The sequence below is a fragment of the Phasianus colchicus genome, chromosome 6 (assembly GCF_987193195.1).
Source record: "Phasianus colchicus chromosome 6, bPhaCol1.hap1.1, whole genome shotgun sequence".
NCBI classification, from domain to species: Eukaryota; Metazoa; Chordata; class Aves; order Galliformes; family Phasianidae; genus Phasianus; species Phasianus colchicus.
The window spans coordinates 22,604,336-22,620,379 of record NC_143441.1 but is presented as its reverse complement, the minus strand read 5'-3'; the positions used below and the strand labels follow the sequence as shown (position 1 = coordinate 22,620,379).

General features: G+C 42.1%; 1 protein-coding gene across 4 annotated transcripts in view; it reads right to left on the bottom strand.

Annotated features, from left to right (window-relative positions):
* Positions 1–16,044, bottom strand: part of IGF2BP3 (insulin like growth factor 2 mRNA binding protein 3) — a 104,072-nt gene that overhangs the window by 44,359 nt on the left and 43,669 nt on the right. Inside the window, exon 1 of one of the 4 annotated variants that reach the window (XM_090142677.1) lies at positions 819–3,794. The exons of the other annotated variants lie outside the window; for them this stretch is intronic. Within the exon in view, the coding sequence (XP_089998803.1) occupies positions 819–944 (126 nt within the window). The 5' untranslated portion in view covers positions 945–3,794. Of the gene's footprint in view, positions 1–818; positions 3,795–16,044 lie in introns of those variants that run through there. 4 annotated transcript variants of the gene reach the window in all.

The window sequence follows — 16,044 nt, the reverse complement described above, 5'->3', positions numbered from 1 at the left end:
AAGCAAATGTTACTCCTCAGCAGCGCTGAAATCAGGAAGCCCACATCAAAATATTCCAGTTCTCACGTAGATTTCATGGGTTTAGAAGTGGAGCCTTTGAATATGCCAGAAAAGTCTGTTTCTGCTCTTTTAGAGCACACTATTTCATACATCCCTTCTTACTGGGATTGTAGGTTTTCTGCCCTGTACAGATTAGTCTCAAGGCATTAGGTCCAGAAGAACAGTTTTCCATACTGTTTCTCACACACACACACCCCTCATACAAACCTTACAGTATTACTGTAGAATCTGCTTATATAAAGCAAATGCACTGTACCACCATCCTAATTTCTACAACTCCTAGCATGCTGAGGAGTTATAATTAGATAGCAACTGAAATCACAGGTAGCAGAGGCAGAAATAGAGACAGGAAGATTAGGGTCATTCAGTAAAAGACGATGTGGATGTTTTTGGCTGCAAATGCTGAGTGTTCCAGGTGATTTAACAAAAAGAGAAAAAAAGGAAAAAAGAGGTCTGGCAACAATATGAGGAAAGAAGATGCTGGTGAAACGGCTTCTGTTTTCAGAGAGGAGAGTCAAGGTGAAAGAAAGGGAAAGAGCTGGGTGAGGCAATCCTGGTAACGCTCCAGATTTCAAGCCTGCTTGAAACACCGATGCCATCTGTACACCTTAGCTGTTCTGTATTTTTATGTCCACAATAAATGCAATTTCAAACTACATTAATGCAACAAAACAACATGATGTAATCCCCACCAGGCCCCAGTGCATGAAGCAATGCCTCAGCAGAGCCACCAGCAATCACCCAGCCCCACAACTTACAGAAACGAGGAATCCGGAGCAGCTTCCTTCTGGCTTATGTACTCTTTTCATTGCTGAAACTTGTGTCCCCAGTAGGGGGCCCAAACAGCATGGCTTACAGAGAAAATTAAATGTGAAGCGCCTCATAAATCCCTGAGGAAGCTGTCATTTCTGAGAGGTGCAATTAGACAAGGCCGCACCACTGGTGAAGAAACTCCAACAGACTGCTGAGATGGTGCCAGGCTGGCCTGCCTGCTGCCACAAGCCAGAGCATCAACGGAGCACCTTTGCTTCTTTTTTGGATTTTTTTTTTTTTAAACCGAAAAAGCAAGACCACACAGGTCTCCTGTAGAGGCAAAACAGGACAGGCATGGAGTATCCAAACCAGCACGAAGTCCGCTGGGGCACGGCTGCTCCTTCAAAACATTGTGAAGGCATTTGAATAGGCAAAGCCAGACTGCAGTGGCTCAACACATTGCAACATGTGGTGATGGTGTTTTTCATCTTGTAGGCCCTTCAGTACCCAGTTTACTGTCTCGTGAAACCACGACCATAGTCTGGAAGAATCAGAAAAATAAGTCTGGAAGCTGCTGAAGTTATTGTTTGCACACACCAGAAAGGCAGTGCCTGAAAACAATAACTCTGGCTTATTTACCACATCCCATACAAACCCTGGAGTGAATTCTTCTCCTGGGAACTTACAGTTGTAACCAAATGTTCAAAACTATTAATAAGTTTACCCTATAATACAGTTCTGTTTAGGTGGCATTACCAGGGTTTTAAGAATGTAGAACTGAACCACAGAGAACAAACCCAAAATTGTCAGAAGGAACTACTAATTGAGTGACCAATTTGGACACCAAGGGCTTCATTTTCCACAGAGCTCAGCACTTCTGTGCATTCAAAGTGCAGCTTTGAAGCTGCACAAAGCAGCAAGGAGAATCCTGCACTTCTACAAGAGGGAATCAAGGCTCTTGATAGAAGACAAACCAACCACGGGACACACCACAGGTGACTTGCAGCAGCTTCTGCCCAGCACCAGATAGCTGAGGCACGGTGTAGAATCCAATTTTCCTAACCAAAGGGGAGTGTTTTCCTGAAAGTCCTCAGCTCACCACACACTTCCTTAATTTTATTTTTTTTTTTAATTGCTTGAGCAAAGAACCACCCTCCTACGCCAATCCAGGGTCCCTCCCCTACAACAGCAGGCATCATCCTCCCCTCAATCTCATTACTCAATATCTGGAGCATCTGATTAGAAAGAATAAGTTAAGGGATGATGTGGGTTATTTCAATTTCAGCATTTCAAATTAAATAAAATAAATATAAGCAACTGAAAATAGATTTCAGGTAGAGCATCACATGCAACCATAACTACAACCCTTGTAACTGATTTCACATACCACATGTTTATAACTAATTTCAGATAACGCTGCTCAACCATTTAAATTTTTATACACAGATGCCTATATAAAATCAAAAGATGAGAGAACTAAATGCTTTGAAGCCATACCAGTATTCAAGAACAACATTTAAAAGAACCTAAATCTGCTAAGTCAAAAAAAAGAATCATACAATAGGGTAAGCATGATTTACAGATCGAATAAGATCAGCTTCCAAAGAAAAACTTATGAGGAATTCAACAAATGTAAGCAATGGTTAACACCATTACTGATGAAAATCCATGTCAGAAAAACCCTTCCCCCTTCCCCCCCATTTTAGCATACAAATTCGTTATTGAATTCTCTCAGTGTGTTTTTCCAAGGGTGTTCTGAAAACAGAAGAAATTGCAAAATGAATTTTTGGGCCACAACACTGGAGGTGCAAATTAGGCCAGGTACTCAGTTTGGCAGGCTGAGCGTTCATGTGTGCTTTTGTGTTCCCACATCACACTCTGAGCTGGAAAGTCTCCTGATCGTGCGATAGGGAGGAAAGATTAGTATGTGTTACACTAAGGAGTTAGGGGATGCCAAAAAAATAAAAAATAAAAAGGAGGATCGTATTATCAATGCTGACAAATAGCATTAAATAGTGTCCAAGGTTAAAAAGAGTGCATGAGAAATGGTTAGAGAAAGGTAAAAACTTATTAGATGCATGGGTGGCCTCCTTGGTAAAGAGATTAAAGGGAGCAAGATAATTCAGTTTGGAAAGGAATGAGAGGGAATATGATACAGGTATTATGAAATAACGAATCATGTAGAGATGGCCAAATTGGCAGCTTCTATTCACCCTTCATCTAAATTAAATGAAAACAAGTTTGAAAACAGAGAAAACTATTTAAGCAACGTTATCTGAATGCAATTAAGCACCACACTATCTGCCGCAATATTAATCCCTTCTCTCCTCCTATTGAAACCACAGGAGCAGTTACAGATAACATCAGAGTTTATAAAACCAGGTGATCACTGATCCCAGCAGCCAGTGCTCCTGAGAGGTCGGGACGCATGCAGAGGGCTCCTGGCAAACAGCTGGGCATTGTGGTGCTGCAGAAAGCAGCAGCACATCTCAGGCTGATCCTCCAGCTCCCACACCAGCTCAAGCAGAAACACACTTCTGCTTCTACAAGCTCATTTAGAGTTTGCCAAAGATGGGGTACTCATGGGGGGAACGACAAAACACTAGCTATGAAAGCATTACTATCCATTGAGTATCTGTTGCCCAACTTAGATTATATGATAGACTGCACAAAAGCACAGGAGACAGCAAATTTTGAAAGAATGTTTGGAAAACAGTCTGGGATAAAGGCAAGTTTTCTGCTTTTTTCACTGTTTAAATGCAACCAGTACTCCTTTGACAGGTCCTACACTATGCCTTAGACGCTCACAGCACAGGGCTGTCACAGTGCCTGCTCTGCAACTTTTCCATGGGGCAGGCTTTAGCATCCTGCTCTCTCATAAAAAGCCCATTAAGAAAATGGTTCAATTTTTCCTTCCCCCTTCCAAAACCTTTCACTCTTCCCAATTTTGCTGACTCAGTACCATAATGAGAAATGTGGTCTTTTTAACTGGGAAAAGTATTAGGGACAACTACACACTTCACTCTTTTCTGCTGCGTGAACAGATGAAAAGGGCACTTTCTGAAGCTATTTTGCAGTTCTCATTAAAAATTCTTGATGCCATTTCCTTATCACTCTACAGGGCTGCTGTTAGTCTGATATGTTTAAGTTCAATATAATCATTCATTCATTTAAAACAAAAATTAAACCTGCTTCTGCAAAGTTGGAAACCTGCAACTATGAAAGAAACCTGTCAGACTAAGACAAATCAGTTTTTGAATCATCTTTTGGAACCCATCAACAATTGCAGGTTCCAAGAAATCTCTCAACAACGACAAGGATCATTTCACAGGGGCTGCATATATGAAAAGTGCTTCTCCTGCTACAGCTTTGTTGGTGCCTTTTAGAAACACATCCAGGTTTGATACCAGGGGAAGCGTGTACCACATCCCAGCTGTAAGCATTTCCTCTAGAATCTGCTTGTAACTATCTGAAAGTGATAGAGCAAATCGGAGGGAAATCTTGTAAAATGGATTTAGGTCTCAGATTAACACAGATAAAAATAAAGTATATTAGAACTCAGATGGTGTTCATATCCGAGACGTTCCTTCTACTCCGCACAAGACTCTGGATGAAAAGCTTCCAGGAAAAGTCCTTAACAACTCAGATCTCCTTATAACATAGGAAAAAAAAAACTGTAAGATGACTGAAGCATTTTACTAGACTTACAAGTACAAGAGCCCAAGTGACAGCACTGCTGTGGTTCAGACAGACACCAGGAGGCTTGCCCTCTGAGCAACTGGTGTCTGGAATGTAAGGGACCAGTACAGAGAGGTTACCTTCATTTTATATATATATATGAATTGCTGGATGTTTTCACACAAAACTCTTCATGCACTCTCAGCCAGATGGTAAAGTACTATAACCAACCTCACCTACACTGTTACTGTCCTGGCACAGAGAACACCTATACCATCACGCAGATTATCAGCAGCAGCCTTATAGCATAAGGTGCAGCTCAGTGACTTCAGTAGTCCCAGGTTTCAAGGACTGGAATTACCTTGAGACACAGTCAGGTCAAAACATATCTTACCATAAACCTCTGGACAGTACTAAAGCAGAGATGAGAGCTTTGCAAACAACAGCTATTAAGCACTGTGTAAGCCTTCCAGCTGAGGAAACATGAACCTCATAGCAAGTGAGGATCATGAGGCTTTTGGGTGTAGAAAATTTTTATGGTGAAAAACCAAACCACTGTCTAGCAGATACACAGATTCAGACAGAGATATATGTGGACAGTCATAAAAACAAAGGCATATATTTAATTTTTTTTTTAAAAAAGCTAATTACTAAAAAAAAAGTTACTCAGAAGACCACCACAAGTTAAAGGGACATTACCATGAAATTTTGTTAACACACATTTGGCAAGATCAATGAGATTCCAAAGTCTGGCTTAAAGGATCCCAGCATTATGGTCTATGCTGATACCATTTGACCTATACATCTCCAAACAAAACAATTCAGTTTGAATACTGATGCTAGCTAACAGCTTGCAGCCTATCAATTACTTTTAAGTGTCAGTTGTGAATGAGCAATCAACTGACAAGCCAGATGCCTGGAACAACCCAAGGAGAAGAGCCACAGCTAAATGAGTTGCCCACAACTTGTGTTACTGTGCTTTGGAAGGAAGCTGTGTCCACCTCCTTGCATTCAGAGCCTCCGATAAAAAAATTGGAAGTTTTCCATTTGTGGCCCCACAAGGTGTATCAGTCACCAACTACCTCCCTAATTTTATTGGGCAGCCTCGCAATTAATTGGGAGAAGAGAAATAAGACCAAGGCAATCATAAAGGAGGCAAGTTTACACTGTTCCGCTTTCTCTGCAGTAATTATTACGCGATGTTGCATGACTTGAGAATTGAAGTTCCTGGAAGTTATAGAGGAAAGAACAACTACAAACCAACATGTTGCAAGGTGGTTCCGTTTTTTGTTTCCTAATTCAAATGGGACTGCTTACCTGCAAAATATTTAGCTCCTACAGTTCCTCAGACATATGTAGGAAGAAAGAGCACAAGACATCAAACACACCACAGCAGAGGCCTGCTCTGTTATGGCTCCAGTGTGCCCACAGCAAAGTTTACGCATAAGTCTGTCTTACATTTTGTAGTCAAGTTTTAAATCGAACTAAATAATCAGCTCCATCCCACACATCGTGTTTTAGCTGCTAAAAGAGCCATTAGAACTATCCTTTAAAAAAAAAAGTCACTCTTATACAGACATCTAAGCGGTTTGGTGGAACTACATGCCAGAAAAACACGCTTTGCTTTAAATAAGCCTTCTTGCCTGAAAGCTGGGCACTCATTTTCAGCGCAATTTCCCTTGTGCCCCAACACGGGCACTGCAAGCATTCAGCTAAAAAGCCCAGTCTTGTTTCACTCTGCACCACCATAGGTAGATCACTCTGTAAGCCATCCTCTACTCAAATTGCTCCAACTCCCTAGAGCAATATTCCCTTGAATAGGGAACAAAAACATCTATAGTAACAAATGAAATGTAAAGGTGAACAATAATGAAGGGTACCAAGAAGTTGTATGCCATTTACCAGTTTCACATGTACTATAGAATGAATTACCTCCTCTTGTCAAAAGAGCTTTTCCTCTTAAAAAAAAAAATTACAATTTAAGTTTTTGACATATAAGAAGTCAGCTTTTGTTTAAGATAAGAGAAGTGAGAATGAAAATCCTCAGTTTATGCCTGTGTGAATATACACTTAATTCTGATTTTTCTCTGATTCATAGTGAAATCCTCAGCCCAGCAGAAGGGGAACTAGATTTTGAAGCAAAGGAAGAGAGTACTTCAGTGCTTTGCAATCAACACAAGAAGAAAGAGAAGGCGATGTTAGAGGAACTAAGAAATCTTGGTCATTTACCCACTCACTATTTAGAGAGCCACAGCTCTTCAATCCATGTCCATGGCATCTGGATAAGAATGAAATATATGGTACTTGGAGCTTAACGTAGCAGGAAATAGTAGGGGAGCAGGAGAAAACTTGATTTCAAGTCCACGGTGGAGCGCACGTTTTGCATTAAACAGCGACTGGGAATAACAAAGGCAAGAGGTAGACTGTGCCCCACAGAGCTTACGAAGTGTAGCCAACAGGCACAGCAGGGAGATTGTCCAAAGACATGGTGGGTACCCCATCCCTGGAGACATTCAAGGTCAAGCTGAACAGGGCTCTGAGCAACCTTGTCTAGCTGTAGGTGTCCCTGTTCATTGTAGGGGAGTTGGACCAAATGACCTTTACGGGTCCCTTCCAACTCAGATGATTCTATGAACAACCAAATGGGGAATTATCAGAGGAAGAAAAATGAAAATATTCAGCTGGTGTTCTGGAACAATTGCTCCCATCCAACCTGGGCCACAGCTGTAGCCTGGCAGAAATGTGAATCAGCCAGTCCAAGCACTGAAGAAAGCCCAGCCCAGCTGGGAAGTGACAGCATCACAGCCACTGGACTTCTAGGAGCACGCAGGAGAAACTTCACTGAGAACTGGATCTTTGTTGAGTAGGAAGGGATAATGGTGGAGAGAATGCCTGCTGTTGAAGTACGTACTTCCAAAATAAGAAAGGCAACATACAAAAAAGCCCTCCAACAGCATTGGAGCTGCACCACAACCCACCTGGAATAGATATGGAGATGGGATCCCACCTCAGCAGGTAGGTTGAACGCAATGGAAGAAATGGAAGAAAGCAGGGGAAGAGATCAGTGTGCATTCTCTCCTAATCTCATATTGCAACAAGCTTCCTACACCCCAGTCCTCAGTTTCAGGGCAACAGAAATAGCTCAGCATGCAGAAGCAACCACACACTAAAGCTTCAGTGTTGAAAAGCACAAGACAAGGCACTGATGACATGATTTTCATCATCCAGGAGCAACAAGGGAAAAATGGAAGCATGACAGTTGGACCCTCTCACAAAGCATAGCAGAGCTGCACTCTGCAGAGATGCTCCAAGATGCTCTTCAGACAAGAGCTGACTGAATAAAGATGGGCCTGCTGCAAATGTTGTACTATGAAGACAGGTTCTTAAATTATGAATAACGGACACAAGATACAAACAGTACAGCATCCCAGAGGAGATGCAAAATACTTTAAATGCCAAGAAAACAAACAAGAAAATCCTACCCACCCTCTTCCCCCATGAAGCTATCAGCAAATTTCACAACAAGCATCCAGAATTTGTCAGTAGCTCTAAATAAAATATGTATGCTGAACAGGAGTGTTTGTGCCAGCCCAGCTGATGGAAGCACCAGAAACAGCCCACTTAACAGACTTTCTTCTCATTACTGTGTTAGAACAGTAACTGAGGACACCCTTCTTCCAGATGCTTTTTTATGTTATAAAGAGCCCCACTGCTTCTGGGACCTTTTAGCAGCACTTTTAAAGTTGCTGCTGACAGAAAATGGATTTAAGAGGTTCCAACTAGGAGGCCACCACATTGTCCCCTCTAGGACATGGCACCACATGTGTTGCTACCTCTGCCTGGCAGCGCAGTGACAGCCCCAGAAGCCAGGTCAGAAACCTGAATGCCCTTTGCTAGGGTTTAAGATATACACACTTCGTGCTGCCCCAAAAATACACACGTTTGGCCAGTCTTCCACATACCAGTGGTGAAATTATTTTGCCCTCTGCCTATCCATGAGGACACTTAACTTTCAAGCTAGCATAAATAGCAAGCTCAGCTATGGCAGAGGAACATCTTAGAGGATGGGATAACACAGCAGCGCGTGGAAAGAAATACCCCAAAGAGGTTTGGCAGCAGGTCAGTCGCACTCATTTGAGCTTCTTTTCAGATACAGAGCTTTGTTAACTTGTTGTGGTAAGATTCAGCCTTCTAAAAAACCTCTCTATGAGAAGTGATCTTTCCCATCTCCTTATTGCTTGAGCACACAGCACGCAGCCATACTGTGTCAGCTTCCAACAAGACCAGTCCAGAGCAGAAGGAATGCCTCCCTTTCCAGCCTTCCTCTTTAATTTTAGCATGTGCACAGCCCTGCTGCCAGGGCATGCTGTGCCAGGCCAATATTTGATTTGTAAACAGACACTGCAACAAGCTCATCTCTGCTGCAGGCTCCGAGCGATCTGCTCTTGCTCCCAGCCAGCACATGGAAGACTACTGTACATAGCATTATCTGAAACAGTGAGCTTTCACAAGGAAGAGGCCGATAGTGAGATACGCATACTTCTCATGTGTGTCCTTTATTTTCACCACCACCCCCCTCTTCCCTCCCCTCCCCCCCTCCCCTCAGTGACTATATTAGCTTTTCCTAGAAGTGGAGAAAAAATTCATTGTCATGCCGCAGCCCAGGCTGGGCAAGGTTCAGGAACAAAACCCAGTTAAGACAGACACACTTTGCCTGCACACACTACAACATGTGCAGGGTGTGTCTTTTTTATACTAAATAAAGGTAATCATGCTTTCCAGTTTGATAAAAGAAATTCCCCCAAGGTTAATGCTTCAAAATATGAACAGACTGTGACGAGGAGACCTATGGGTTTTGTTCTGCATCTCCCACCAGTACAACGCAGGGCTCCTTTTAACCTAAATTAGCAGTGACCATTATAACTTCTGAAGTGCACGCCAGGCATTATCATCGCTAAACTTAACAGTTGAGTTTGGCCCCTGTTTTTTTCTTTTTTCTCCTCTTTCTTTTTTTGGCAGCCGATTAGATATGCCATCTTTGCTATCAAATTTCAGTACATTGGGATCTTCTCAGGTAAAATATTCAAAAAGCGTTTGTGTTCATTTCTGGGTGCCCGGAGACCAACGTTTCTTTCAACTTGTTTTTTTCACTTGCCCCTTTCAGAAGAACTGGGGGAGAATCAAGTAAATGTCAATCTATTTCTGGATGGGAAGACCAGCTTCTAGTTACTGATGCATCAGACTGCTCTACTCTGGCAATCATGCCCCTAAGCTCACCTCAATGCTAGTTGCAGTGCTTTCTTCTGCCCCCCCCCCCCTTCCTCTTTTCCTTCTGCCAGTCCTGCCTAAAACTATTAAGGACAAAACTTTTCCTTAATACATTCACAAGAACTAGAGGTAATACTTGCAAAAGTCTAACCTTGGATAAACAATAACAGGTACCTAAAAGGTAGCAATGGACTTTCCATTTAAAAGAGTATGACATTTAAAAAACACAAGGCTCAGCTCAAAAAGTCAGTCTTAAACATCTGGCTAGAGAAGAAAGTTGCTGCTCACATACCATTGACAAAGAATTCAGGTCTCTGAACAGTGACACTCTTATTATATCATGATCCTCACAGTTTTAGCAGCAAAACTACAATTGAATTCTTCAATGCCTTCAGATGAGAAGTCAGGAAACAATAATTCAAGAGGTCTTTGTCCAAATTCTGGAAAAAGGAAGCCTGATTTATCTACACTTTGACTACAGCTGTAACAGCATATTACACAAATAGCAAGTCCTTAATTTAAGAAAGCCACTTCCTTTCACCTGGTTCTTGTTAATGTACAGGTACCAATATCTCCAGCCAGACTTTCATCACTAAAACTAAGAGAAACACTAAAGCGAGCTTTAACCAGAGCAATATGTAGATAGCAGTGTGCTCACCTCAAGCTGCACCATGTGAGAATGAAAAACAGGAATACTTCACCAGTACAAATATAGTTGTTGTATTAACCATATTAGTATGTTCTCCTGGAAACTGCTCATGAACATTCAGGCTGGTCCTAGCAGTTGATAGACAAATCTTAGCAAGTTCAAATTCAGGATGATTTTAGAAAACTGTTCACAAAGATGGCCCTGCTTCCCATTCTCTCCAAGCTCCTGGATAGGTCTGCATCATGGAAGCTACAGATGTTGGATCCAACTGCTAATGCTTGAATACATGCAGCTGACTGCTATTTTATGTTATTTTTAAAATCAAAAGCTTAGCTACCCTTACTTGATAAATATTTCTGAGTATATCTGCACATATATACACACACAACACATACATATTCATTCACATTCCACCCACCTGCAGGATAGCAAGACTAGAGCATGGAAAAGCAATCTGGTATGAGAAGATGCATCACAAGTGAAAACATTTGTTGTGGGATGCATGCGGAGCACACATCTTAAAGAATTAGTGTTAGTGTAAGATGAATAATGCTCATCTCACTTATGTGATTGGCTCATTTAAAAGGTGACATCTCAAAGTCTGGTAGCACATACGGAATATTGTTTACTCAATTCAGCCTCTCATCATACACTTAAGCTACTTGATAAATACAACTCAAGCTGGTCTTTAAAAAGATATGCAGAATGAAAACTTCTCAGCCAAACTGGAGAAAACATGACCAGAACTTACATCAGCAAGTCAGCCAGCAGAAGTTTTATAACACGACAGCTCAAAAGATACAGTTTTAAAGCTATGATTTCTTCATCCCTTCATTCTGTATACTGTGACTGAATACTAGACAGAAACACCACGAGCAGCTCATTCACAAACAGCAGTGTTGCCATATGCACTAGTGGGCTTCATGTCCACTTAATCGTGCCTCCTACAGGGACAGAAATCTAGTACTTAGACACCACACACAGGTGCTCCCTTAGCCTAAAACTGAAATATTTGCAGTTTTTTTCTTCTACTACTTTGAAGAGGAACATATCAAACTCATGTGTCAATAGCACTGAATTAAAACAAGTGATTTAATGGCCTATGTCCACAATTGCAAGATGAGGTCCAGAACTTGTCCCTTAACAGCCTCAGCAGTCTGACTCCAGAAGCAGGTATCTAATGAATCAGAACCTTGACTGAAATTGGATTTGACTTCTAGTGTTTGCACCCCAAATTCTAGAGGCAAGCATCACACACCACCAAAGCCATACAGTACCTCAACATGCCACTTAACCTAGCAGCTGGAAATACCAACACCTGCACCTCAGTAACAAGAAAGACATACAATATCTCCAGAGGTAGAGACGTGTAACTATGAATGAATTTTAGACACTATCAGAAATACCCTTCCCTTATTGCTGCAAATTTAATTACTGAAGCCCTCTACAATTTCACTTATCTACAACAGATATTAAAACATCTCAGGCACTTGATGATTGCTATAGTGACCTCAAGTCCTTGGAGGTGATGTTTTTTCTTGTTTTTATTTTTCTTTGCTGAAGATGCCCTTAAAAGCAGTCTTCATGCTTTGTGTGACACAATGGCATTTGAGAAGCAAGCCCAGGGCCACAGAGCCCAGGATAAAAATACTAAGGTGGCAGAACCAGCTGAAATGAGAATGTTTGTCTCAAAGGAGGTGGCAGTACGGAGAGGAGAGAATGGCCCAGAGTCCTTTCCCTCAGCACCTGAGAAATCTCATCTGCTAGAATTCTCATCTCCACAAATATCATTTGAGGCATCAGTAACTGGTTGAGCATAAGCCTATACCCATCAAATTCACGAATAAAATTTCACCTTAAAATCACCAAGATACTTCAGAAAGCGGATGCTTAGACAAGCTCTGCACTCCATCATTCTCTATTGCTTTCGAAACAATACTAAGGCGCTTGTAAGCTCTTTAGTTTCATTCCCAGTTTGAGCCAAGTATAAAGTGCAAGTTACTCTGCATTAAAAGAAACTGGAACGTAAAACAAATACAATTTGTTAACATAAATCTACGTGCAAGCACATAGACAAAATGTTATCATCCATCTATTACACAGTTCACATACTGGGGGAGCAGACTTACATGAATACAGACAGCTGTGTAAACACTCTTGAAGTTTAAATACAAAACATGCAAGGAAAGAAAGTAACACTGAAAAAGTAATACATTTTCCTTTCCTTTAGCTTCACAAATATTTTTCTAATGCATTCATAAATAGACTTGTAAAGCGTCTTGGAAGCAGCATCAAGTAGGTATGCAGTAGTTTTAGGACAGTGAAAAGGCTCTACATCTGGGGAAAGCTGCATGGAACTTATGGCAGCTCTAAGTTGTAAACAACTATGAAGGTTTAGGTTTGTTTCTTTTTGGGGATGGGGTCTTTCTCCATTGATTTTTGAAGTCTGTTAACACAGCAATGGGAATCAACTAAAAAAAATCTTTGTACTGGGAACACTGTAGAACAGCAAGTGATAGCACAAGAACACTGTCACCACTTGTGATAGAGCCAAACACAACAGAACACAACCTGTTTGTAGCAGAGATGCACTGAGATAAACTGATGGAGACTGCAGCTGTAAGAGTGCTTACAAACTACCAAACTACAAGATCACTGCTAAAAGAGCAGTGAGTTTTCTAACTTGGATGTCAGAAGTTAAATTCCTTAACCCAGAACAAGTCAGCAGCAGAGCTTAACACCTCTGCCCCTCTAAGCAGAAAGGCCAAAGTATCCTAGTTTTAAAGAGAGGACTGATCTAATTGATACAGCTACAGAAAACCTGAGCCTCCAGGTATATTAGATTCAATTCTACTACACAACAAGACTTGTATCTGTGTAGCATTTGAATTACACAGGCAACTACATGAACACTGCTTGCACACAGCCCGAGTCCAGTAACAAGCACACAGCTGATCTGGTAACAGAGCTGACCACATGAGGACACGGCCATCTGTATGACAACTGCCATGCGCATTTCTGTTGTATTGTGTCACATTTCTCCCTTGTTAAAAACACCAGCACAAAGCCACGTGTGTGGAGTACATGCCTGCTTACAACAATAACTTCCCCAGTAGAGCTCAGCAGACTGTAAAGCTGGCAACAAGAGGCAGTGGCCATGAGCAGTGCCACAAAGAGCTTGTGCTCTACTGCACCCAGCATCAATCTCGCCATGTCCTACACAGGATGTCCCAGCAGAGGTGGTCATCATGGACACGAGAGTGAGGTATTCCCGAGTCCTATCCTTCCTCTTTGCTTTGTCCCAGCCACGTGCCGTTTGTGTGCCTACTGCAAAATGCCTGAAGGGGACATTTACAGTAGAGTTTTCAGAGTTAGTCATGATTTAGAAATGCACAGCTTAATTTGGGCAACTTTACGTACTTGTATCTGCCTTTTAACACTGTGTAATTCGCACTTTATGTCAGTTCAAGCTGGGAAGAAAACTAAGTACAGCTTACAGACCTGCAGTTGTACTTCTGAAGCAATAGAGAATGACGTGCAGGCTCTAATCATCATTTATACAAATGGTGAAATTCATTTTGGAATTTGAGGGATAGCAGTGTCTGAGAATCCTATGCAAAGTTTAAGGTTAGCATAAGGTGGGATACAGTGCAAACAGATTATCTGCAAGGGCAATCAGTTTGGAATAAGCCAAACAACTTTTCCCATCCATGTCATTCGCTGCAGCCCTGCTTGCTGCCCCATGCCACCATCTGGAGATGTTCAAACTGCCACAAAGGCACTTGCAGCACAGCATGAAGAGCCCTCCTCAGCCTGCAAAATGTGGCCTCCTAGAAACATCCGAAAGTCCTGTGGCCCCATCACCTACAAAAGAGAAGCCTGAAGAAAGTTGGTCTTAGGATGAACCTGAGATGGTAGACAGTGGCTTCCAAAGGCTGGGACAAACGGGGTAGATGCAGAGGGCAGCTCCTTGCATGTGTTGGCCAAGCGCACTTCTCACAGGGCCCTCAGCCTCACACACCCAGCTCCCCATATCCTGCTTCCCTATCTGGAGCACAGCAAGCCTAGTTTAGGAGCAAATGGGAGCTTTGTACTGAAATAAATCCTGGGTTGTGCTCCAAGGGATCCCTCCCTACAGGATCAGGCAAAACGCCATTTGGCAACACTGCAAACTGCCTGGGTCAGAACTGCAAGTTTTGAGGAATGCATCTGAGAGACATATAGAAACCTTCACACGATATACACATCGTCACACAGTGGGAAATGTTTTCATTGGCTTCAATAGTTCAGCTTTCTTTTTCTTTAAAAAAAAAAAAGGACAATAAAAGCACAGTCAAAAATAGACAGCTTTAGCTAATACTGCTGATTATTTCTCCAACCACATCACAGCCACATCTGAGAACTTTCAGTAACAGTGACAATAACCAGCGAGAAGGTAACAACAAACATGACTTCACAACCGGATCAGCAGTGTTAGAAATCCTCACAAAAGCACCACATAACACAGAAGGAGCTCAGATGTGTTAAAATGACTGAACATTTCTCTCCAACCCCCCACTGGGGAGATTATAAAAAGTTACTGAGCATTATGAACAGATATGCCACGTACTGAACTTCGGTCACGTAAAGAGATAAATTGGGAGCTCTGTGTACTGGACTCATATACAAAAAACAAAGTGACATCCAAGTATTTCAGAATTCCTACTTGCTTTCTGGAAAAAAACGTGACCATTCATATGATTGCTTAAGTAGGAGAGCATCTTTTTAGACAAATAGGAAGCCTGAGAGCTTGTAGTGATTTCAAGCAGTCCTATTTTTAGAAGTGTGTGTCAAGGGCACATGCCTAGAAAGCGCTTTCACTGCTTCAGCAGTTTGCAGGAAAAACAAGGTAGACAAGCACACACGTATTTACAGACAGATGAGCCCAAGTCTCATGTGTGAGCAATCACATGGGGTCGTTTCAGTTCTGCCAGGTGACTCATGGAGCAGCCTCCGCTCTCCTGCTGCAGTGCCAGCCCAGTGCCAGCCCAGTGCCACTCGGTGTTGTGGGTGGCATGGGCAGGGGCCAGACGGTGGCACACAATCTCAGGGCACCAGAACAGGCTGAAAGCACGTGGATTCAGTTACATTCTTTCTAATGAATATTAGATAATATTGGTAGGCAATAAAGGATCTGTGAGCAAAAAAAAAGATAAAATAGCAAACCATCATTGAAAGCCTTGTATTCCCAGTTGTTTTCTACTTTGTGTTCCACCTACGACAATTTGTTAAATAGTTCAGTACATCCAGTGTCAGCTGCAAAAAAAGAACAAAACCTTTCATCTGTGGATGAAAGTCTGCACAGAGTCATTTAAAGGAGGCAAGAAGCCTGACCATCTCGGTCATGGTTTTTAATACATTTTCAAGTACTAGATTTAGTTTTGGGCCACTCACTACAAGATTGAGACCCCAAAGCATGTCCAGAGAAGGGCAATGAAGCTGTGAAGGATCCGGGGCACAAATCTTATGGGGAGAAGCTGAGGGAACTGGGATTATTTATTGTGCAGAAAACTCAGGGAGACCTTAGTGCTCTCTACAACTGCCTGAAAGGAGGTTGTGGTGAGGTGGGAGTCAGCTGCTTCTCCCAGGTAACAGTG